The 23,568-nt window shown below is 43.0% G+C and overlaps 1 protein-coding gene across 3 annotated transcripts in view; it reads left to right on the forward strand.

Annotated features, from left to right (window-relative positions):
* Zc3h13 (zinc finger CCCH-type containing 13) overlaps positions 1-23,237 on the forward strand; it is a 65,918-nt gene extending 42,681 nt beyond the window's left edge. For 2 of the 3 annotated variants that reach the window (XM_036198748.1, XM_036198749.1), the window contains exons 11-19: positions 1,548-1,736; positions 4,854-5,424; positions 7,487-7,590; positions 7,905-9,116; positions 9,625-10,140; positions 13,895-14,047; positions 15,185-15,385; positions 17,308-17,471; positions 21,994-23,237. In XM_036198748.1, the coding sequence (XP_036054641.1) occupies positions 1,548-1,736; positions 4,854-5,424; positions 7,487-7,590; positions 7,905-9,116; positions 9,625-10,140; positions 13,895-14,047; positions 15,185-15,385; positions 17,308-17,471; positions 21,994-22,164 (3,281 nt within the window). In that variant the 3' untranslated portion in view covers positions 22,165-23,237. The remainder of the gene's footprint in view (positions 1-1,547; positions 1,737-4,853; positions 5,425-7,486; positions 7,591-7,904; positions 9,117-9,624; positions 10,141-13,894; positions 14,048-15,184; positions 15,386-17,307; positions 17,472-21,993) is intronic. The other variant, XM_036198750.1, reaches the window with a different exon arrangement.
* The last annotated feature ends 331 nt before the right edge of the window (positions 23,238-23,568 follow it).

The following is a 23,568-nucleotide window of genomic DNA, read 5'->3' on the forward strand; positions in this document are numbered from 1 at the left end:
TATTCAAGTAGAGTTAAAGTGATGTATTTTCAAAATTGTCAAAATAATTGATTTATGTATTCAGTATTTATACTGCTTCAAAACCATTATATCTTATTTCTTAATCCAAATACCTGTGAAATGTTTTGACTGTCTGCCAACTACTGAGGTTTGGTTAGTTTGGCCGCACTCCTCATCCACGCCTGACCTCTTTCCAAGCACCACAAAGCACATGCCTTTAATCCCGGCGCTTAGGAGGCAGAGGCAGGTCTCTGTAAGTTTGAGGTCAGCCTGGTCTACACAGTGAGTTCCAGGACAGCCAGGGCTACACAGAAAAACTCTGCTTCAAAAAAAAAACATACAAACATACATACATACATACATACATACATACATACATACATACATACATAGAAAATAATAAAGATCTGTTGTGAAGGAATTAAGGACTCCAAGGATATTACAAAGAAATGAAAGGGAAGCTTCTGTGTACTGGCTTTGCCAATGTCAACATCTTAACACAGCATCAAAAGAAATCAACACGGCCACAAAGCCTGTGTGCAATGTGAGTGTGCACATACTGTCACATGAGTAGTCCTACTGCCTTCTAATCAGGTTGGTCTTTATACCATTGGAAGATTCCCATGTGCTGCTCCTTTGTAACCACACCCATTCCTTCCCCATCCTGGACTCTTGTAACCTCTGACAAATCTCTTGTTTCATGAATGTTTTATAAATGAAATCATGCTGTATGCATTTTGACACTGGCTTTTTTCACTTAGCACAATATTCTGGGGTACATCCAGTTTGTTGCCAGTCTTTTCTTTCTTCTGGCCCAGTGTGATTATATGGTAGATTTTACATCATTTGTTTAATTTAACCCTTCACTGCTGAGAGAAGTTCAGGTACCTTCCAGTTTGGTGACTGTTAGGAGTTAGATTACTATGAACAATGAACATTTTTTTTTCCACATCTTTCTTTGTTGGGTTTTTGTTTTGTTTTGGGACTGGGGTCTCACTGAAGCCTGGCTTTGATCTTCTGTTCCTCCTGCCTCTTCATCACAGGTGCTGGGGTTGTAGGCTTAACCATGCCTACTTCCCATATCTTTTAAGAAAGTTCAGATACCATCTCATGTTGTCAGATTACCTTGGTTCTATATTGGAATATTTTCACAATAAACATATAATTAAAGCAATAATATATATCCCCATTTTTTCCAGTTTTTCATGCTGTATCTATATTAAATATGAAGTAGGGTTTTGAGTGTTTTTTTGTTTTTTTACTGTTTTGGAAGTTAAAGTCAATCTTCTAGCTGTATGTTTCCATCAGATGACTTCCTTATAGATAGGATAAACTATGGCTTAACTTACTGATGTAGTCAGTCCTTAGACAGCTTGGGTTCTCTGGCCCACATAGTGTCTTTGTTGTTTTGTTTCTTCGATAGTATATATGACATTTTAGAATTTAAAAAAAATTAAAACTTTGTACTATTTTGAGGAAAGATTGTGACTGATTATCTTGTTGCATAAAATGTGTCTGTTAAATACTTTTGAACATCCTTTGTGTAGGAAGTCGCACAAGAAGTTCCCAAATGGATAGCCACAGTAGTAGCAGCAACTACCATGACAGCTGGGAAACTCGAAGTAGCTACCCGGAAAGAGACAGATACCCTGAGAGAGACACTCGAGACCAAGCAAGGGATTCTTCCTTTGAGAGAAGGCATGGAGAAAGAGACCGTCGTGACAACCGAGAACGAGGTCTGTCACATAGCCACGCATCTTGTAGTGCTCTTTAAATGAGTATCCAGCCACTTCTAACATGGAGTGGAGTTTGGGATCTATACTTGGTTACATATTTGAAGCTATTCATATTTTGTGTGGTGCAGGAGTGATTATGTAAATAGCTACCAGCACCTAATCAACAGATCTGAAGAACTTGGGTTGCCCTATTGCTTGTGAATTACTATTGTCTGTCATTACCAGTTAAACCCTGTAGCCCAAGGTCCTGGCTACTCGATAATTGGCTGTTGCCAGTCCTTTTTCAGAGTGTTCGATCAGCTCAGGGGGGTTGGTGCAAGGAAGGGAGAGCCAGAGAACTGAGAAAGGGGTGGGGGGGGGGGTCCTATGGTGGTGAGAGGGCTGAGGGTTATCCAGAAAGACAGGTTCATATTCTGTCCTGAGAATCTGTACTCTGCAGCTAATTTCTTTTCTACATCTTAAATGGAAGTTTCCTGATGATCTATTAGATGATCTTTAAATCAGTTTGAAGCAGGATTTCTAGGAAGTACATAAGGATTAGATGCAGAACAGATCCTCTGTGATATCATCTACTTACCTTAGAGTGTTTATTAAACATCAAGGAAGGATACTTAAGTGGAGGTGTAGAGGTAAGAGAAGCACCCAGCTTTGCAAAATGATAGACAGATTCTACTGGGAATAAAGAGTAGGTACAAATCCCTGAGATGGGGAGTAACTACTCTCTCATGTCCCAGAGTATAAAAGAACACTGGTATGGCTATAGCATGCTGAGCAGGGGGAAGAGGGAGGGAGGCTGAGGGCAGATGTATGCTCGGACATAAATTGTTCCCACTTTCACAGCCTGAGTAGGGCATACACAGACAGCTGAGAAGGGGTAATTGCCAGGACTATGTAAAGTTCTGTCAGGCAAAGTAACAGTCCTGTGGAATGTCAAGAAAGCCCCTTAAGCAAAGAGGTATTCTCTGCTTTAGCCCAGAGATTGTGTGAGCTTGCTGGGAGCAGTGGGAAAGTGTGGACTTGGTATTGGTGCCATAAATAGACATACAGGCCTGAAGACTCATCTGCTCCCAAGTAGCAAGCATTAAGTTCTGGGGCTGCAGAGTGGGCTCCTGTGATTGGTAGCAGAGCAGCTGGAGGAAAAGACTGTAAAGGGACTGTAGCACAGCTATAAACCGCCTCTAAGCCAGGCTGGATAGTCAGATTTCATTGCTTTTCCTGGCTACAAGTAACTTTTTTTTAAGCATGTGGGTCTGAGTTTTCAAGAGAAACCTGTGCATCTGGTTTGGGAACTGAAGGCAGATGCTGACCACTTAGACTGTTGATGTCGTCATGTGAGATGAGATGAGCAAGTTCTGCATTAGGTAGCAACTGTAGAGCTAGGGGCTAGAAAAGAAAGAAGTGTTGGAATGAAATCAGTGTGCCTGTGTGGAATGGGAGTGGGAAGCATGAGCAGAGAGAACAGAAGGATGGCAGTTTGGCACGGCGCTGTGGCACTTCGTAGGGTGTTTGTATTTTTCTTTAAGATAGGAAGTTTTGGCTGGGATCATAAAGGTTTCATCTGTCAAACAAGTGACTGGACACTCCAGCTTTTGGTGCTGTTGCATCCAAGGTCACTGATAGGAACTACTGGGAAACCACCATATTGGATGGTGTTATTGTTGTTGTTTTTCAGGTTATTTCATAACGCTGATTTTGTTTATGATCGCCAAACCAGAAATTGCCCCTAAACATGGGTATGTTGGAAAAAAAAATTATGATACAGTAGACCCATTTTTAAAGTTGTAATGGATTTCAGCAAAAGTAAAAAGGAGTGAGAAAAGCAGACTTTTAGTTCTGTTATTTCTGATTAACTCTGGCAAAATTACCAGAATCACTTCCATACCAGAGTTACTAAGATTTTACAGAAAGAACAGTAAGGACTCAGTAGGATTTCATTGTGTTTGAGCTTTAAAAGTCTATGAACTTTTGAAAGGGACCTAGAAACTTTTTTTGTTGTTGTTTTTTGAGATAGGGTTTCTCTGTGTAACTTTGAAGCTTTCCTAGAACTCGCTCTGTAGCCCAGGCTAGCCTCAAACTCAGAGATCTGCCTGCCTCTGCCTCCCCAGGGCTCGGATTAAAGGCGTGCGCCGCCAGCCGCGGCGCCCCCCCCCCCCGAAACTCTTAAGGAGTTAATGTAGACAAATCTTACTTTTTGACTTTTTTTTTTTTTTTTTTTTTTTTTTGCAAGCAGGGATAAGCAAATTCAAGGTTCTATAATATTCTAAAATTATCTACTTAATAGATATTCTGGTTGCCAGCCTGTTGAACATACGGTAGCATGAAAGTAATCGTGTCACGGTGTTTGCTGTTAAAAGTGTCTGGCTCTTTAGAGAAGAGCCTGTGCCGTGCCCCAGACAAGTTTCCTGTTCAGCCAGGCATTTGAGCAGCATGCATTCAGTTTCTCTGTTTATAGGGTTTGTGTGAAGACTGGGGGAAGAAAAATGTGTAAGAGGCAATGAGACAATTATTTTAAATACATCAATAAATGGAATTTTGTAATTTGATTACTTTGAGGTTTAGAGGCATCAGTACCCCTAATTCTAGCTTATTAGAAATTAATATTGCAGCCACAAGTTTTAAACACTGGTTTGTTCTTTATTTTCTCACTTGATAGCTGCACTTTGGTGTGAATATGTTTGGGGCTGAAATCAGGTGTGACTTACAGGGGAAATTTTTCCTCCAGCTGCTGTGTTCTGCCCTCCCGCTGGCCTGTCCTTTGCCATCGGTGTTCTCAGGTCCTGCTGGGGGACACAGGAGATAAGCGGTCCAGGGTGGAGATGACAGGAAGTGGGGTTGAAGGAGTGGGCTGCAGACAGGGTGGGAGCATGCAGAGTGAACTCAAAGATGGAGTAGTGTGGGGCTGGTGGGAAGCAGAAAGGGGGGTTGCTAGAGGGCAAGTGAACATCATGTTTAAGAAAATAGTGTTAAAGGCTGGGATGATGAAATGAAAAGTTAGTTCAGTACCTGCTCTATAATGTGCTGCTACTGTGACCTGACACTCTATTCTCAGATAAAATTTAAGACTTACCTGTAAGTTACTGACCAATCAATCACTCGCCAACTTGATTTTTATTGTAGATCAGAGACCAAGCTCACCTCTTCGACATCAGGGAAGGAGTGAGGAGCTGGAGCGGGATGACAGGAGAGAGGAGCGGAGAGTAGACAGGGTGGATGAGAGAAGAGATGAGCGGGTCAGAGACAGAGACAGGGACCGAGAGCGAGAAAGGGAGCGGGAGAGAGAGCGCGAACGAGATCGGGAGCGAGAAAAAGAAAGAGAAAGAGAACTAGAAAGAGAGCGAGCTAGAGAGCGGGAGAGAGAGCGAGAGAGAGAAAGGGAGAGGGAGAGGGAGCGAGAACGAGAGAGGGATCAGAGAGATCGTGACCATGATCGGGAGCGAGAGAGAGAGAGGGAACGGGAGAGGGAGAAAGAGCGGGAGCGGGAGAGAGAAGAGCGAGAGCGGGAGAGAGAGCGCGAGCGGGAGAGAGAGAGAGAGCGGGAGCGAGAAAGGGCGAGAGAGCGAGAGAAAGAGCGAGAGCGGCAAAGAGAGTGGGAAGACAAAGACAAGGGCCGCGACGACCGCAGGGAGAAGCGCGAGGACCCGCGAGAGGACCGGAACCTCAGGGACAGCCACGAGGACAGGAAGTCCAAGTAAGGAGGGCGGGCCGTCGGTGCTCTGCTCAGCTCCACTTCCTGTTCCCAAAGCCCCATCGTGTGTGTGCATCCGTGTGTATGTGCGTCATGTGGTTACTTGGTGTCTAAAATGTTTGTAGTTGTCTAGAAAAATAGTTGTGAGTGCGTTGATGGATCCCCAGGGTTATAGTTTTCCATATTTGTCTATTTTTGGTCTCCCTCTCTCCACATTAAGAATAGTAAATGCAGTCTTCAGACATTGTAGGCAGCTTTCATATGGTTTCATGCTTTGATCAATATTTTTTGATGTATCTACTGTCTAGCAATAGCAATTAAAAATTTTTTTTTCATATCTAACCAACTCAAAAATTGAACATAGAAAGTTAGGAATGATGTTATATGTAACCAAAAATAGTTAAATGAGACTAATAATTTCATCTCTTCATTGCTCTCTCATCTCAGTGGTCTGAACTTACCTAGAACTTTAAAAACAGAAACATTGGTCTATGTAAGGTTGCTGAATTACTGTAGTATTTGCTTGATTATTCTAATTTCGGATTTTCTTAGAAGTAATATAAGTGGTTTCTCTTGTGTGGTAAATTCTGCCCCTTGCGGTGTTAACAGTTTATCACAGAAGTGAGCAGTTTCTCTCACAGATTCTGTGGGTGAGCCATTTTACCCTTTAGTAGTCCAGACTGAAACCCCAAAGCCCTCGATCCTCTCCATGATCATACGGTATGGCTTGTCGTCCATATTCTGGGTATAACAAGTCTGAGCCTACCCAGATTTAAACAGTATAGAAACAGGCCAGCTCTTGGAGACAAAGCTTTACACAGTGAATTGCACTAGTTGGGTCCTGTGTGTTGTCATACTGTTCCTGGGGCTGCCCTACATGGTCACTCATCTGTGTAAGGAGCAGCTCTTCTTCCTCAGCTTTTGACCCTGGTATCTAGAAACAGTGTTAACTCTTAGAAATTTAGAATTGAAGGGGCTGGAGAGATGGCTCAGAGGTTAAGAGCACTGACTGCTCTTCCAGAGGTCCTGAGTTCAATTCCCAGCAACCACACGGTAGCTCACAACCATCTGTAATAAGGTCTGGTGCCCTCTTCTGGTCATACATGCTGTATACATAATAAATAAATAAATCTTTAAAAAAAAAATTTAGAATTTAAGCCGGGCAGTGGTGGCGCACGCCTTTAATCCCAGCACTCGGAAGGCAGAGCCAGGTGGATCTCTGTGAGTTCGAGGCCAGCCTGGGCTACCAAGTGAGTTCCAGGAAAGGCGCAAAGCTATACAGGGAAACCCTGTCTCGAAAAGCCGGAAAAAAAAATTTTTTTTCAGAATTTAGTGGGGAAAAAAAAGGTCAGTTTATGAGCATGTGAGAAAACACTAGTAATTTACCCAAGGTGTTTAAGCTCCTACTCAAACAAAATTAGTTACAAAAACAAATACAGTAAGTATATGAAGTAATTTAGTTGTTTGTAGGCAAAGGGAGTTTTTATAGCGTACCCACAGTGTACACACATGGCGCTGGACTTTTGTAACTAATTTAACTCACTTTAGTCTCATGAGAAGGGCTTTTGCTTTTTCTCGAAATTTTAGATGAGAGAACTAAGATTTGGGGACCTCAAGGAACATACTCAGGTTGTATGGAAGTAATGTGCCTATAAGTGCGCCACAGCTTTTTAAATTCCAAAATAATTCTAGATTTTTCTTATCCCTCTTCTCTGCATGAGGCATATAAAATTGACGAGTTGTATTATAGAGTACATTATTGTATTGATTTTTCTGCTGTATATTATCGGCTTGTAGTATGTAGATCTGGCAAGTTTCCCTTGAGTGTTTCACGTGTATGATCAGAGAAATGTCCCTGTGGATTGTAACTCAGCTTTACGCTTTAGCAAGCGAAGTAGAAGAAATTGGAACAGATCCCCACACGCCTTTGTGCGTACAGCTCTGACTGCACTGCTTCCCTACAGTGATGCCTCTGCTTTCAGTGACGCCGAGAGCTGGTGAAGAGCAGAGTGCAGAAGTCCTTGGTCCACGTGGAACTTTTTAACTCATTTGTGTCCAAATTTAGGAAACGCTATAGAAACGAAGGGAGTCCCAGCCCCCGGCAGTCCCCCAAGCGCCGGAGGGAGCATTCTCCTGAGAGCGACACCTACCACAGCGGGGATGACAAAAGTGAGTAGTCCGTCTTCTGTCTGCCCGTGCTCACTGCAGCCACCAGCCCACCCTTTGACTTCAGCTGCAGCTCGAGTCTGACTTTGGAAAAGGCCTTTTCTCTGCTACCAAATGTTTCCGTGTGTGAGTAAGGTGTGTCAGGAATCCTCTTCTATACAAGGCCCACTATGTTTTCCTAATTTGGGTTGTTAGAGATGTGTTTTTATCTTTATTGCCATTTTGAAGGTTTTGAAATGAAAAATGAGTTTGTAGTTTAAATGTGAGGTTCTGTTTACTGACCTAATGGGGATGTGGCTACTTTTATTTTTGTGTAGATGAGAAGCATAGACTCTTAAGCCAGGTTGTACGGCCACAAGACTCTCGTTCCCTCAGCCCATCTCACCTCCCAGAAGACAGGCAGAGTAGATGGAAAGAGGAGGATCGGAAAGCAGAAAGAAAGGAGAGCTCAAGGCGCTATGAAGAGCAGGAACTCAAAGAGAAGATTCCTTCTGGCGAGAGGCAGAGGGAGCAGGCAGACAGCGCGGACAGCTCCAGAGCCCGCGCACAAGACCTCATTAGCCACCGCCAGCCCGAAGACCGTGACCGCGACCGTGACCGCGACCGTGACCGCGACGGGCCCGATCGAGCCCACGATGAGAAGAAAAAAGCAAAAGCTCCGAAGAAACCTATTAAGAAGAAAAAGGAAGATGATGTTGGACTAGAGAGGGGCAACCTTGAGACATCTGAAGATGCACAAGTGTTTTCACCAAAAAAAGGACAGAAGAAGAAAAACATTGAGAAAAAGCGTAAAAGATCCAAAGGGGACTCCGATGTCTCTGATGAAGAGATGGCGCCGCAGAGCAAGAAGAAGAGAGGCCCACGCACGCCCCCTCTGGCCATCAAGGAGGAACTGATTGACATTTGCACCGACAAGGATGGCCTACTGGAGGACCCACTGAAGAAAGAGGAGACAGCCTTTAGCGACTGGTCGGATGAGGACGTGCCTGACCGCACCGAGGGCATGGAACCTGAGCACACTGCAGCCGCTGCCACTCCTGGCAGCACCCCGTCCCCACTGTCTTCTCTTCTCCCTCCCCCGCCCCCTGTGGCTGCGGCGGGTACTGCAGCCGCTGCTCTTGCCTCCTCGGCTACGGCTGCCACCGCCTCCGCCCTCGTTTCCAGCTCTGCTGTCACAGCCAATGCCAGTGAAGACTCACACAGAAAAGGCCACAGGACACGTGGAGTGGAGAAAGTAGAGGCGTGTCACGGGGCCCTAGAAGATCCACCACATCGCAAGCTGGTGGATCAGAAGAGGAGCGGCAGCCTGGGAAGCAATCGCAGTCACCGCAGCCACACCTCTGGTCGCCTGCGCTCCCCTTCCAATGACTCAGCCCATCCAAGTGGGGATGACCAGAGTAGTCGCAAGAGAGTGCTGCACAGCGGATCCAGAGACAGGGAGAAAACGAAGAGCCTGGAGATCACGGGGGAGAGAAAATCTAGGATTGATCAGTTAAAGCGTGGTGAACCCAGTCGAAGCACTTCTTCAGGTAATAGAGTCGAATTGTGATCCGGTTAGTGTTTTCTGTGCTAGTGTGTTGGATCCAAATTATAACCCTAAAGCAGTGCCAAATTGGTCTTATGTACTGCCTGAAATTGCCTGCAAGTTCAAAGCAGAACAGAGGCTTCACCATTTCAGAAAATCTCGTCTGTTAGCACTTTAGTACCGCCACTGTGGAGAAACATGTGCAGTGGAGTGTTAGCCACGACGGGACCTTCGTGGTGTGCTTCCTGTTGCAGCTTCTGTGTTTTAGCTTCCTCCCTCCTGCAGCCAGAGCTACTATAGTCCATAGACACTAAGATAGGCAGGGGTCGAAGACCAGAGAGTCGGCTGTTAGTGCTTGTGGAACTTAGTGTAGCACTTTAGTTGAGAGTTTGGATGTGCGGGATTACAGAATCTAGAAACACAGAGTATGTCAACAGAACATTAAAGACTGTAGGAAGTAGAGAAGTTATAGGTTTGCTTCTTGCATTAACCTTGATGTGCACACTCACTAGATCGCCAGGATTCCAGAAGCCACAGCTCAAGAAGGAGCTCCCCGGAGTCTGATCGGCAGGTCCATTCACGGTCTGGGTCGTTTGACAGTCGGGACAGACTTCAGGAGCGGGATAGGTATGAGCATGACCGGGAGCAGCGGGAGAGGGACCGCAGAGACCCACGGCAGAGGGAGTGGGACCGCGAAGCTGACAAAGAGTGGCCGCGAACCCGAGACCGAGAGCGACTGCGGGAACGAGAGAGAGAGCGAGACAAAAGGAGAGACTTGGACAGAGAGAGAGAGAGACTGACTGCCGACCCCGTGGACAGGGACAGAGACCGGGACAGAACTTTCGAGGCTTCTCAGTCAGAATCTGTGAAACGCGGTGACACCAAACTGGAGAGTGAGCACGAGAGAGACCTGGACGGCAGTTCCCGGGACTCCATAGCTGTGGAGAAAGAGAGACTGGACAGAGACCTCGGGTCTCTGCAGGGATTTGAAGATGTGAGTAAAGCCGAGAGAAGCGAGAGCCTGGAAGGTGAGCGCACCACTGTTTCCTTCCTCTTGTACTGCCTCATTCCTTTCCTGACAGTTCCCTGCAAGACTGTTTTCTTTTGAAGTGTCCACGAACACACAGACGAAGTGACTTCATTCTGTTACAGGGGAGTAGGTGAGTGAGGCAGGCCTGTGGGAGTCCAAGTGTATTCATTTCAGCCCCGTTGTCAAAGACATTGAGGAAGTAAAGTTCTGATGAAGTGAAAGCTAGGGAGCAGAGCATTCAAAGACAGAGCAGCCACTTCTAATTGCCGCCTACAAAGCGAAAGGATGGCTCACGTAGGTGCATTACCTGTAGCCTTTAATAACCATCACATCTTTTTCTTTCATGTAAAAACAAAAACGAGCTGAGCATGGTCACTTACTCCTGTGGTGCTGTCTCCAGGAAGGCTGAGGCAGGAAGATCAGATTCAAGGTCAGCCTGGCTGGCCTGCATAGCTAGACCGGTCTCACCCTGACAGAAACTGAAGCTGGGAATTAACCAGCTGCCAGCAGTCTCGGTTTGCTGGGCAGTCGACAGTGAACGTGTTGTAACACCAGCCCTAAAACCGTTGGATGGCAGAGTGACTGTAGAAGCCTGATGGCGCTCCCTGTCTTCCAGCAAGAACACGGGGGCCAGATCAGCATTTGGCCCAGTCAGAGTCCATCTTGAGGCCATGGGACCTCAGCCCCCACTGCCTATCCTCTCCACCTGTCATTCCACTGTGCCAGAAAAATTGACTCACTTTCGGGAGTAGAGATAGTGACTTCATTAAAAGGGAAGTTGTTATAATCAGTTCAGTTTGTTACAGTTGAATGAAATCCAATTTAGTTATGTAGAAAGTCTAAACCTCCTTTCAAACCATAACCCATGATTTCATGTTATTTATACTCAAAATTGAGGTGAAATGTAGTAGGAAGAAAGATAAATGTCTTTGTCAGATGGTGTGTGTGTGTGTGTGTGTGTGTGTGTGTGTGTGTGTGTGTTTAAAACAGGTGTTATTGAGCTATCTAATCAGATAACCAAGAGATGTAAACAGTCACTTTTTAAATCTGTGGATTTTAAACGTAGGCTAAGTGCTGTCATGCAGCAATTCAGAAACAATAAAAGATGGTTGCTTGTGTACTCATCCCCAGGCCAGAGACAAACCGACAGAGGCATTTCCAGTCTCTCACCTTTCCTCACCCTTCCTTTCCCCTCATCATCTTACTCAGACCAAGCCTTTAATGTATTACTTGCTTCCTGGAGCATTCTCCAAGTGTGGCTGCTCTTTGAGCTTCCTTCCACTGTGTTGTGTGGCTGTGAGCATCCCTGCTCTGTATAGATTGACTTTCTCGTGTCTTCCTCCTCATTTTATAAATCACTTTCATCCTTTGTCATCAGAACTGTATCAGGACATACTGTGTTGCCAATACTCTGCCTGTGTGTGTTCACCACATAGTAGTCCTGGATGAATTACTGTAGCCCGGGGGAACAGGGAGAGGCTTCTTGGAGAATTCTTTGGAAATTCTGCCTCCCTGGGACTCTGCAGTTTCACAGTCACAATTTACATCATTGTTCTGACGTAAGCTTCCTTTTCAAGTCCCCGGGTTCTTAGTTTTTGTTTTCTTTGGGGTTTTTGTTTGTCTGTCATGCTATATAATAGCATTGGCCTGTGTAGTAAAACCCAGTCTTTAGAAGGTGGGTTGTTAAGTCTAACTCCTAATATGTCTACTTCCTCATGTGACAAAAACGTCTGTCTGAGCTTTCACCATGTTAGATTTTCATCTCAGTTTGAGTCTAAGTAGCATCTGGTCACAAGTTATAGTTCCAGTGGAAGTACAACCTTGGGATACAACTGAATGTAATTGAACTAATCATTATAATAGGTCCTTTAGGACCGGAGTCACTCTCTTCATCCTGGATATATCTTTTCTTTATTGTGACCGCAGGTAATATGGTATAAATATTTAGAAGTGTATCATATTTTACTCACGGTAGAAAAAAGTGAGTTAGATAAACTTGAAAACCTAAACTCCATTATGTATGTTTACTTTTAGAAATATATTTGTATGTAAATATTTGAGATGACTTGGTGGGGGTATTGGGAAGGTGTTATAGAATTTTGAGTAAAGAATAATCAGTAAACTGTTGTTGTGGGAGGAGAATCTTCTGTGGAAGATTTATTGGGGGCGGGGGAGCACAGTGATGCAGCTTTCCTAAGTTGTTACCCATGTTGACATGGGCTTATCCATGAGTCTAAGACTCACAGTGCTTATATGGATTACTCAGCTGAGAGCAGCACCCAGTCCAGATCTCCTGCTGCACCACATCTGAGTGATGATCTAGATGGCAGTACTATCTGGTGTGCCTGTGGCCTGTGCCACAAGACACATGTTGGAGGCTTTGGTGGAGGTCAGAACACTGAGTCTTCAGAAAGCCTCGACCATGTGCCAGAGGCTCAGAGCCCAGCTGGTACGATAGCAGACTAGGGTCATTGATTTAAGAGAAAACAGTTGTTGGAGTGTGCCCAGAATTAGGGTGACAAAAGGGATTAATCTAATCAAGATTTTCAAACTGTAAAATCTAAAATCGGCTCTGGTGACCAACCAAGTTACAAAGCATAAAAATGTAACTGGCCAAGAAGGTGTAAAACCCTGGTCTACACTTCTCTTGTTAGTATCAGCGTCATTGCTCAGCACAGCCAGAGAAGAAGGTATTCTCATTGTATGCAAGCCCACTAAGATGGCATACGGTGATTTCATAAGCCAGCAGTATGATGTTATTACTGAGAATAATAGAGTACATAAAGGGATTTTCTTCTGAAAAGTAGAAAAACCATTGGAATGATTAGAAATGTTTCATAGCCTCATACTTTTTATGCTTCAGATGCATACCCATGAGCCTGTTGTTACAGTTTGAAATAAGGGTTATAGATCCATAAAATATATAGCTTAGAAATAATTAAGCATATTTATAGTTTAGGGACTAGGTTTACAACTAGCTCAGCAGGAAATAAAAGCTTAGTGTAGGAATAGTTGAGGGAAAAAGTCAATAAAAAAATAAAATAGAATTTATAGTACTGATGCCAACAAAAGCACTACTTTCTAATGTATTATTACAGCATTCTTCCAAAAATTTCAACAGTAAGGAAATGAAAATATTGAGACAGAAAACAGATTTGAGAGGTAGAGAAATCAACAACACCTTCACATTTGTGCCTCACTGTTAGGAAGTTCGTATTATGAGCTAAATAGCATAGACTGAGATTTGAGCTTAAAATGCAGTTTGAAATAGCTTTGCAAGTTTTTAAAATTAGTTTATTTGGGTGAAAAATTATTGTAGCTTTTTGAAGTTAGACTTTTCTGAATGTTCCAGTGTTATTGTTGAAAATTAACACACAGAAAGAAGACATGAAGTCAGAGGGGGCTTGTTGAAGAAAGGCTCCAACAGGAAGAGAATCGGGTGGGAGCAGGGTAAAAATGCAAAAACTCAGTTCTGTATGAAACTGTCATTTCATACAGGGTACACACCCAGCATTACATCTGATATTTTAATTGTGACCTTACAGTGTGTTTGAATATTGCTATTGTATTTTTAATATTAAAAAATAATTAGTTAAATTTTTATTTTTCAGGTTAAATGATCAAGTGTTAGGCAAAGAAATGTAGTTTTCTGGTTTTTTTGTTTCCTTTTAATGTGTCCAGTATTTTCTGCCTTTTAGTTCCGCTGTTGCCCTCTCTCATTATTTTGTTCTACATGAACTTTGTCTGTTTAGCAGGAGATGATGACTCCAAGTTAGATGATGCACATTCATTAGGATCTGGTGCTGGGGAAGGATATGAACCCATCAGTGATGATGAACTAGATGAAATTCTGGCCGGGGATGCAGAAAAGAGAGAGGACCAGCAGGAAGAGGAGAAGATGCCAGGTAATGCATTGCGAAGCTCCCAGAAGAACTGGAGTGTGAGTGGTGTGTCCTTTGTTCTCTTCCATGCTGTAAGAAGTGGTAAGGGGCACTTAGACTCTTCCTTTGGGTCTTAATTAAGGGAAGCCCATCAGAAAGAAGATTATAATACCTGCATCTGTATTCTTTTATCAACACTGCCTGTGAAAGAGTGTCTAGGGAAGAGCAGAATTGTAAGATTTCTTTCCCAGAGTTTAAGATTCTTATTAATTCGCCCTGAACCTCACCAAATCCCAGCTGCTTGCAGTGTCCAGCATGGCAGATATATGGTACAGGACTTCACAATTGTGGTGGCCTGCACCAACTTTTTAAACAACTTTCAAAACTAGAATTAGTTTAAGTTTGTTTGAAGACAGTTGACCAACTTCCCTTTTTGAAGTACGTCCGTCCATGACTCTTGTCCTTCCTGGGGTCTGTGCATTGCCCGGCCCACTTGAGTGACTACTGTGAAGCAGTGGGTTCCCCTGAGACGCTCTGGGGGCCATCTGTCTCAGTCGGGGTCTCAGAGTGCAACTTTTTAATTTATTGGACTCTTTTTTCAAATTTTTTTTTATTTCTTTTTATTTTAGTTTTTGAGACAGGATCTCATGTAGCCCAAGCTGACTTCAAACCCCCTACGTAGCTGAGGATGATCTTGACCTTCTGATTCTCCTGCCTGTACCTCCCCAAACCCTGGGGTTATAGGCATTTGCTGCCACACTTATTTTGTTTGTTTTATTTTGTTGTTGTTTTTAACCCTAGGGAGTTATTTTGATTGATAGGTAAGATATTCATTTGTCCTTGTATTTCCTAACCTAGATGCAGTTTGTCATATCACTCTCCAGAGATCATTTCTGTGTGTTAACACTCACCGTATTACTCTTTTATAGTCAGTCATGATACACTTGCTGGAGATGGGCCCTATGCCGCAGGACATGTGTGGCACTCAGAGGGATAGCGTAAGAGTCAGTTCTCCGGCCACCATGTGGGCTCCAGGAATCACACTGAGGTTGAGGACTTGGCTTCAGGTACACTTACCTGCTGAGCCATCTCGCCAGCCTCAGCCTGCAGTGTCTTGGTGTAAAATTAAGTCCTGATCTGTATTCTTTAACTTTTTTGCAGATCCATTAGATGTGATAGATGTGGATTGGTCTGGACTTATGCCAAAGCATCCAAAAGAACCAAGAGAGCCTGGGGCTGCGCTCTTAAAGTTCACGCCTGGAGCTGTTCTGCTGCGAGTTGGGATTTCTAAAAAGTTGGCAGGTTCTGAGCTATTTACTAAAGTTAAAGAAACATGTCAGCGACTTCTAGAGAAACCCAAAGGTAACTTCATTTTGCTTTAACTGTGTAAATGCTTAACTGTCAGTGTTCTTGGGAAGCACTCCATTTGGTTGTCTTGTAGAACCTGAGCTCTAGGAATTATTTTAGGAGTTACGTTATTTCTTAAGTTCAAGGAAGGCTTAATTCTGCAGGAAAAAAGCTGGAAAAGTAAGAAAATGAACTTTCTGTATCAAAAATATTTTTGAGGGCTGAATCACAGGGTACTGGACTTAATTCCAGCACTGTAGAAAAGAGAAAATGCTTTTTACTGAAAAGTTCATGTGTCAGAATGCACCGAGGTTTGCTCAGGGCTAAAGAAAACAATTCCATGAAATTAGTAGCAACACTTCTAAGCAAAGTGTTGGTGACTTGACAACCCTTTCATCTGTTAATAGCAGAGGGATGTACCCAAATGTGAATGTCTAGGTTGACCCTTAGCAGAATGGTTAGTGCAGTGGGGAGTGTGTCTAATCCGTATTCCAGAGAACACCCCGCTTCTCAAAGCCTAAGCTCTGTCTGTGACGGCTGTAGTTGGAGTAGTGGTGTCCACCACCACTGCCCCGTGTCTGCAGTGAGCAGCAGACTAGTTCCTACAGGCAAGACAGGAGAACAGTGCCCGGGCTGCAGCAGCGTGTGTTCTGACTGTCAGTGTTTAGTCAGAAGATAGTTTATCTGAATTAGTTTTATGACTTCTGGTGTTTGGGGTTTGTTCTGTGGTTCATTCTGTAGCTTAATAATAATTTTGTCAATGAGAGGCTAAGCAGATGCTTAAAAGGGAAGGAAGGTAAAAAGTGAAAGCAACATTGTTTGACAGTTTTATGTTATGTCCCTATAGTTGGAAAAAAAAAAGAAATTGGGAAAATCTTTTTATTTTTTTATTTTACTTTATTTTGGTTTTTTTGAAACAGGATTTCTCTGTGTAGCTTTGGATCTCACTCTGTAGACCAGGCTGACCTCAAACTCAGAGTTCTGCCTGGCTCTGACTCCTGGGTGCTGGGATTAAAGGTGTGTGCCACCAACACCTAGCTGAAAAAAATTGTTTTTAGAGTGTCATGAGTCCATGTCCTTTTTGCCTGTTCCTATAATCAGTAAAATTCTGAATTTTAACACTACTAATAAATTGTAACAGTGAACATTTTGTAATCTGAAAAGTGACCTAAGGGCTCTTGCGGTGCGAACTCTTTTTACTTTGTGTAGGTCTGTAGCCCTCAGAAAACAACTACTAACCTCAGTTGTTTGTTTACTTTATCCTGGCGGAACAAAAATTCCCTTCTCTCTCTCTCTCTCTCTCTCTCTGTCTCTCTCTCTCTCTCTCTCTCTCTCTCTCCCTCCCTCTCCCTCTCCCTCTCCCCTCCCTCCCTCCCTTCCTCCCTTCCTTCCTTTCTTGTCAAGTGTTTTCTCTTTCTCTTGCATGATATAATTTAAAGCTAACTTACTGTATCTTAACACATTGTCCCAGGTGTTTATGTGACTTACACGTTTGGCTAACACCTAACTACACTTTTAACTGAGGTTGTAGAGGTCACCTTCTCTGCCCGGACTACTTTTGTATCTTGCTTAGAAGAGTCCTGAAATGTAGAACTAACTGTACATGATAGTTAATGCTAGGCCAGACACTGAATTTGATTTAAATGTTCTCACTTGACCTTTCTTTCAAGTCAATAATCAGTGGCCTCGTTCTCCCTCTGAAGTCTGCTTTTGATACGTCTTAAATTTAAAATAGCATCACACTATTTTCAGTAAGACTAGCAATGTAACTACATGTGGAAGGTCCTTCATGAGGGACCATTGCTGCTGGCCTTGACAAGTCATTCACTAAGGAGAACTTCAGTAAGTCAGAGGTCCTAGGAGTGTACTCGGGTAAGTTGGTGCCGACACTTCCCTCTGTCAGGGAGACTTAACGCATGCTTGTTTTTGATTGAAAGATGCAGACAGCCTTTTCGAACATGAACTAGGGGCCCTCAACATGGCTGCTTTACTGCGAAAAGAAGAGCGAGCAAATCTTCTTAGTGACCTGGGACCGTGCTGTAAAGCGTTGTGTTTCAGACGGGATTCAGCCATCCGGAAGCAGCTCGTGAAGAACGAAAAGGTACCTCGCGGTGGGTGGTAGGAATTGTCTCTTTTTCATCTTAACTGTTTTTGTGAATTTGCTCTCCTGTCTGCCAAACACATAAAGGAAGAATTCACATTTCATCCTCAGTAGTATTCATGAGTGCTTTGTTGTAAATGCTCATTGTTATTCCAAACTTCATTCATAAAAGAAGTTTATTCGTTGTGTGAAATGTTTTGCATTTGATAAAAGCTTCTTGGGATAAGCAGGTATATCAGAGTGCATATAAACATTTACTAGAGAATAATAAAAGTGACTTAAAACTCAAAAAGTAGAGTTACTTTAGATTTGAGAAGGAGATGATGAGAAATTGAAAGCGTCTTAGGCTTTTTAAAGTTGGGAAACTGAGACTGTAGGTGAGTGTGGTGAACATGGGCAATTAGACAGAAGAAAATTGGTCCTGTAAAGTTAGAAAAGCATTAACTTACTAAGATTTTACAGGACTAGGTAGGAAAACATTGAATTTTCTTCTTTAATATTGCTATAAATATGAAAAATAGGCAGATTTGGAGGATTAAGTTTATAAATTGAAAGTGAAGATTAAAATGAACACAGATAGGAGGAATGGGAGACATTTTAGAAAGTCGTGTATGGGCTGGAGAGCTGGCTCAACAGTCAAGAGCACTGGCTGCTTTCCCAGAGGACCCCAGTTCAGTTCCTAAAACCCGTGTTGAGTGGCTCATAGCCACCTATATAACTGCAGCTCCGGGGATCCGGCACCCTCTTCTGGCTTCTCTCTCTCTGTGTGTGTGTGTGTGTGTGTGTGTGTGTGTGTGTGTTTTCCTCTGTTTCCACCGCCCCTCTGTCTCTCTCTCCCCCTCTTCTACCCTCTGTCTGTCTGTCTACCTCTCTCTGTCTCTTGGTCTCTATCAAATATCTGTCTGTCTGTCTTCCCCACAAAAGGACTGGCTCAAAATGACTTTTGACAAAGTGAATCATTCTCCTTTGTGATTTCTGTTTTGTGTATACTTAATATCTCCTCCTTCTTCTGCCTAGGTGGCCATCTCTCCTGGCAGCCTTTCTCAACTCAGCATTTCTCTTGAGAGTATTGCCACCCCCCATCCCTAAACATGTATGTAGCGAGTCCTCTCTGCAGTTGGGCACTAACAGCAGTCACCATCACCCTTATTGTTCAGTTGTAAATGATCACTTGTGTCTTGTTAGGGCTAGTTCCAGTAAGAAGTGCCGGTATCCTAGGATACTGCCCACTTTGTGTACAAAAATCTCATGGTACTTGTCTTTCCCTAACATACCATTGTGTCCCTCCAAAAGTGTAGCAACTCAAACACCCCTGAAAAATCTCATGGACCTCATACATACACTGTAACAGAGAGTGCACATAATTCACGAACCATGTGACACATTGTCTTAATAAATGTCTTAATTAACCCATCTGCAGAAAGAATTATGAGCTTTCAGATGTCTCAGTATTGAAGACATCAGCACTAGCTGGGCCTGGTAGCTCAGGCTTGTGGACTCTGCTCAGGAGGATCTTGAGTTGGAGACCAGCCTGGGTTACAAATAGCAACACTAGCTGAAAGAAGGGGACAGAGCTAAAAAAAAAAAAAAAAAAAGCAGTTTCAAACATGAAATAGCCTAATGAAGAATACTGAGATTAACTTTTCTGTTACTATAAAGTAGAAGTACAGAACTGGATCCTGGGAGAAGAGCTAGATTCCACTCCAGTGACAAGAAATGGGAAAACATTAATCATTTATTTGACATTGTCTCTTTATAAGAGAATCACTTTGAAGTATTTAAGTATAAAGCACCTTAGGAAAAATGGGGGGGAGGGGAGCCACTTAGTGATTGTAAATTACTTTAACTATCATTTTAGCAAATAAAAGGAAGGAAATAATAGCAGATTAACAAAATTGGAGATAGAAGGACATTAGAAAAATAAACGGTGAAACTAAAAGCTGTTTTGTTTTATTTTAAAGAAATGAATAGTCTCCTAGCTAAACTGATAGAGAAGAAAACACACACACACACATAGAATGAGACTTGAGAGGGTGCTGCAGACACCACAGGAGACAGGAGAGTAGTGGGGCCTGGGGGGCTCCCGAGATAGAGGGCTTCCATGGCAGGACCGGGGCTCTGAGGTCAACCCCAGCACTGCAAGTTCAGTTTAGTAGCAATCAGTAGACTGAGTCCTCAGACTACCAAACCATGTAAGAAGTAATAGAAACCGTAAGAGGCTTTACACTGAGTTTAGTTTAGAGCAGTGGTTCTCAACCCCCCTAATGGTGTGACCCTTTAATACAGTTCCTCATGTGGTGATCCCAACCATAAAATTATTTTCGTTGCTACTTTATTACTGCAATTTATCACAGTTATGAATCGTAGTGTAAATATTTTTGGAGATAGAAGTTTGTCAAAAGTGTCAAGACCCACAGGTTGAGAACCTCTGGTTTTGATACTTTTAGAAATGAAATTTCTATTCCTGGACAGTCACACTTGCAAATCTGCTAAATAGGTTAAAAAAAAAAATTAAACAACAACATACTGAAGAAACAGTAGCTTATGTCACGGTTTATGTCTCAGCTCCAGCATTGCACACACACAGAGAAAACTGCTGCTCATCCATCCGCTCTCATGAAGATGGTCCTAAAGACACTCAAAAATGTTGAGAAATCAAATCCAGAAATATATGAAGTGAATCCTGGACCACAGTCAAATATGGGTTACCTTGAGAGTGAAAGACTGGCCAGTGTTTTAAAATCATTCATTGTGATCTGTGAATCAGACTTAAAAAATATATATACATGATCATATCAAGATCATATCAAGTGATAGTGAAGATTTGCTGTTCTCCCCAAGGCTGGTCTGCAAATTTAACAGAATTGTAATAAGAATTCAACCAAGATCTCTCTAGAGATGAACAAGCTGATCAGGAGTTTACAAGGAGTCTGGTCATATCACTTTTCACAAAACAAAACCTCTAAAAATAAATGGGGTGTTACCTACTCATTTCAAGACTTGCTGTGAAAAATGTATTTCATATAGTATGATATTGGTAAAAGAATATAATTTCAGTTAAATGGAAGCAAGCAGATTCCGCAAGTAGACAGGCACAAATGTGACCAGTTAAAGGGCAGGGGAGAGTGTAAAATAGTTTTGATTTTTAAAATTATTTTTATTGTGAAAGAATCACTCCTCTTCATAAAGAGACTGATAAGAAAAGGAAAAGACAAATAGTGGGAAACAATACTTAAAGAATACACTTCTTAAATATCCCCAGTATATGAAGATATTCTGAAGAACTAACAGTAAGAAAACAACTCAGTTTTTCAAAATGGTGAAATATTTAAACAGACGTTAGGCCAGTGTGGATAGCATTAAGCACATGAACAGATGTGTCAACACTAGCCATTAGGGAATGCAATTTAAGACTGCAGTGAAGTCCTATTAATTACCTATATCAGTTGCCAAAAAGAACTAAGCTGTTAAGACTTGACCACACTCCTTCCAAACTGAAACCTCCGTGACCTTCATCAGCCAGTAGGTGAACTGTACCACCACCCAGACAGTAGACAGTCACTGTCAAAGACACAACCAGACTGTTGGCAGCTTGGGCAGCATGCATGCATCCAAAGGCATTGTGCTGAAGGGAGGAACTACATCAATAGGTTAAACCTGGCCTGTATGTCTGGATGTTAGGATTGAGACTATAGTGTGAATGCTTCATTAAGTAAAGCCCCTGTCTACCCTGATTGTTGCCATGTTTGCATGAATCTGTGTTAAAGCTCATAGAAATGCACATAAAAAGTTACTTTTACTCTACCATATCTTAGGAAATAAAATACTTTTTGAAAGAATGCAAATGTGGTTCAGAGACCATTCACAGTCATTTGCATTTGGGACCCTAGAAAGTAAGAGTAATAGTGTGGTGCTCTTGCCCTTTTCATTACATGTGGCTAAGGGCACAGAACACAATGTTTGACTCTGATTGTCCCATCTCTTGAGGCTTTAGGCTACGGGAACAGAGACCCACATTATTTCTGTATGAGGAATAGCTCCTCAGCATAGTGATGACAAACCGGCCCCTAGAAAATGTGTTCAGTTCTACGGCCCAAGTGCTATGAGACCAATGACGAGTGAAGGATGTTTGGTGGGTGAAGGAAGAATGAGGAAGAAGTTGGGATTCTTCTTTCAGAATTTTCACTTTGCCGGGCAAAAGCAAGATTGAATACAAGTGGTGCTCAGCAGGGATCCCTCTGCTTCACTCCAGTGTTTGTTTTCTCATTAGAAATGGTGGAGTAAATTCAGTTAATTACTTGTTGGGAACTGCTGGGGAGCCCCACTTAGTAAGAGCTAGACAGGGTACCCTCTGAAGCTTCTTTGCTTGCTTGGTCTTGAACAGAGTCCTAATTTTGCTTTAACATCAGCAGAGTTCAGAGTCAGTGCTCAGCTAACTGGGGTTGGGGTAGAGCTACCCTGCCTGTCTTTCCCACTATGGCCCAGCAGTGTACAGCGTGTTGCTTTTATTTTCTCCCAACAGGGAACTGTGAAGCAGGCGTACACAAACACTCCGATGGTGGACAACGAGCTGCTTCGGCTGAGCCTTCGGTTATTTAAGAGGAAGGCCACTTGTCAAGCCCCTGGACAAGAAAAGACTGAGGACAGTAAATTGGCACCCTCCAGTATCCAGCAGGAGCTGTGCGTGGCCTAGGCAAAAGCTTGGGCAGCCCTTTGGTTCAGCCTTCAGCAGCTAATTACAGAGACAGAAGACTGACCAGCCACACCAGAGTGAAGAACTTCGACCTTTAGAGACATGAGCTTTGGTTCATTTTAGATTTTACATTAACTTTTATACAGTACTTGACTCTCAGCCAAAATAATGTGAAAGCATCTAGATTTAGTAGTTTCGTCTGTGTCTCCATTAAAATTGAAGATTTTAGGAAACCAGATCAGCCCTGCTCTTCCAGCCTGCGAAGCTTCCTATGAAATAAAAGGTTTGTATTCTGGATCATCACACAGAACCTGACCTTAGTCCAAAAGGCTGTGTTGGAGGAGCCACTGCACACACTGCTGGGCCAGGTACAGAGCACCACGGAGCCGCCACGGGTTCAGGAGTGTGCCTGGAGACAGCCTCCACCACGGGGAAGCCCGAGGGATGGTTTTTTGTTTTTTCTTTTGAAAATTCTTAAAAAAAAAAAAAAAAAAAAAAATGACTGGGATTTTCTACACGTGTGCATTGCTACATTGTATATTGGAATTCTTAGACCTCTTGAGTGGGATTGAATTGTTCATTATCAGAGACTGTGATATTTTATTTTTAATAAATGTATGTTCCCTTTCCTCATTGTAGATTTCCCTTGCTCTTTATTACTCAGACTCCAGACCCCTAGAAACATGTGTCACCAGCATTATAGTTCCATGCTTCACATCTTCCCTCCTTTTGTACTGAGCACTGGACAGGTGTGTATGTGTGAGGATATTGGAGCGTGTGCGTCACGTCCAGCTCTGTAGTTCTGGAAGCTAACTTGTCATCTGAGGGTGAAAATGTGACCACTACATCTCAGTGCTGAGCTGCCTCCATCCCCCCTTACTTTGTAAAGTTTACTTCTTTAAAGTTGAAAGTACTTTGTTCTCTGTATATCCTAGCTCATGAAGTAGACTCTTTGGAGGCCTTGGACTGGACTGCAAGTTCAAGAATTTGGGTGGACAGTGATACTGAGGTGATAATAAAAGAAACGTTAGAATTTGCCCGTGGCTCTTTATGGGGCTTTGTTAAAACCATGAGCCTGTGTTGACTGTCTTTGGTTTCATAGTCCCTTCTCTGAAGATTGCATAAGGACACTTGGACAATGTGTCTGTTGATCTTGTTCTGGGAATAACGTGCTTCTCAGTGAGGCCACTGCACACTAAGAGATGAAGGAAGAGCTCTTCACTAAGGCGGAAGCCCAAGCAAGAGTCAGCCTCCAACAGAAGATTCCTAACTCTTAAATCATCCTTAATTCTCCTTCAGGCCCTGGACCCAGGTTACACTTGGAACACATTAAACAGGACAGGAGACAGCAAGTCTGGCTACTTGGGCAGATGGGAGGTTTACACAGCAAAGATATTGCCAGAA

This window comes from Onychomys torridus, chromosome 9 (assembly GCF_903995425.1).
Source record: "Onychomys torridus chromosome 9, mOncTor1.1, whole genome shotgun sequence".
NCBI classification, from domain to species: domain Eukaryota; kingdom Metazoa; phylum Chordata; class Mammalia; order Rodentia; family Cricetidae; genus Onychomys; species Onychomys torridus.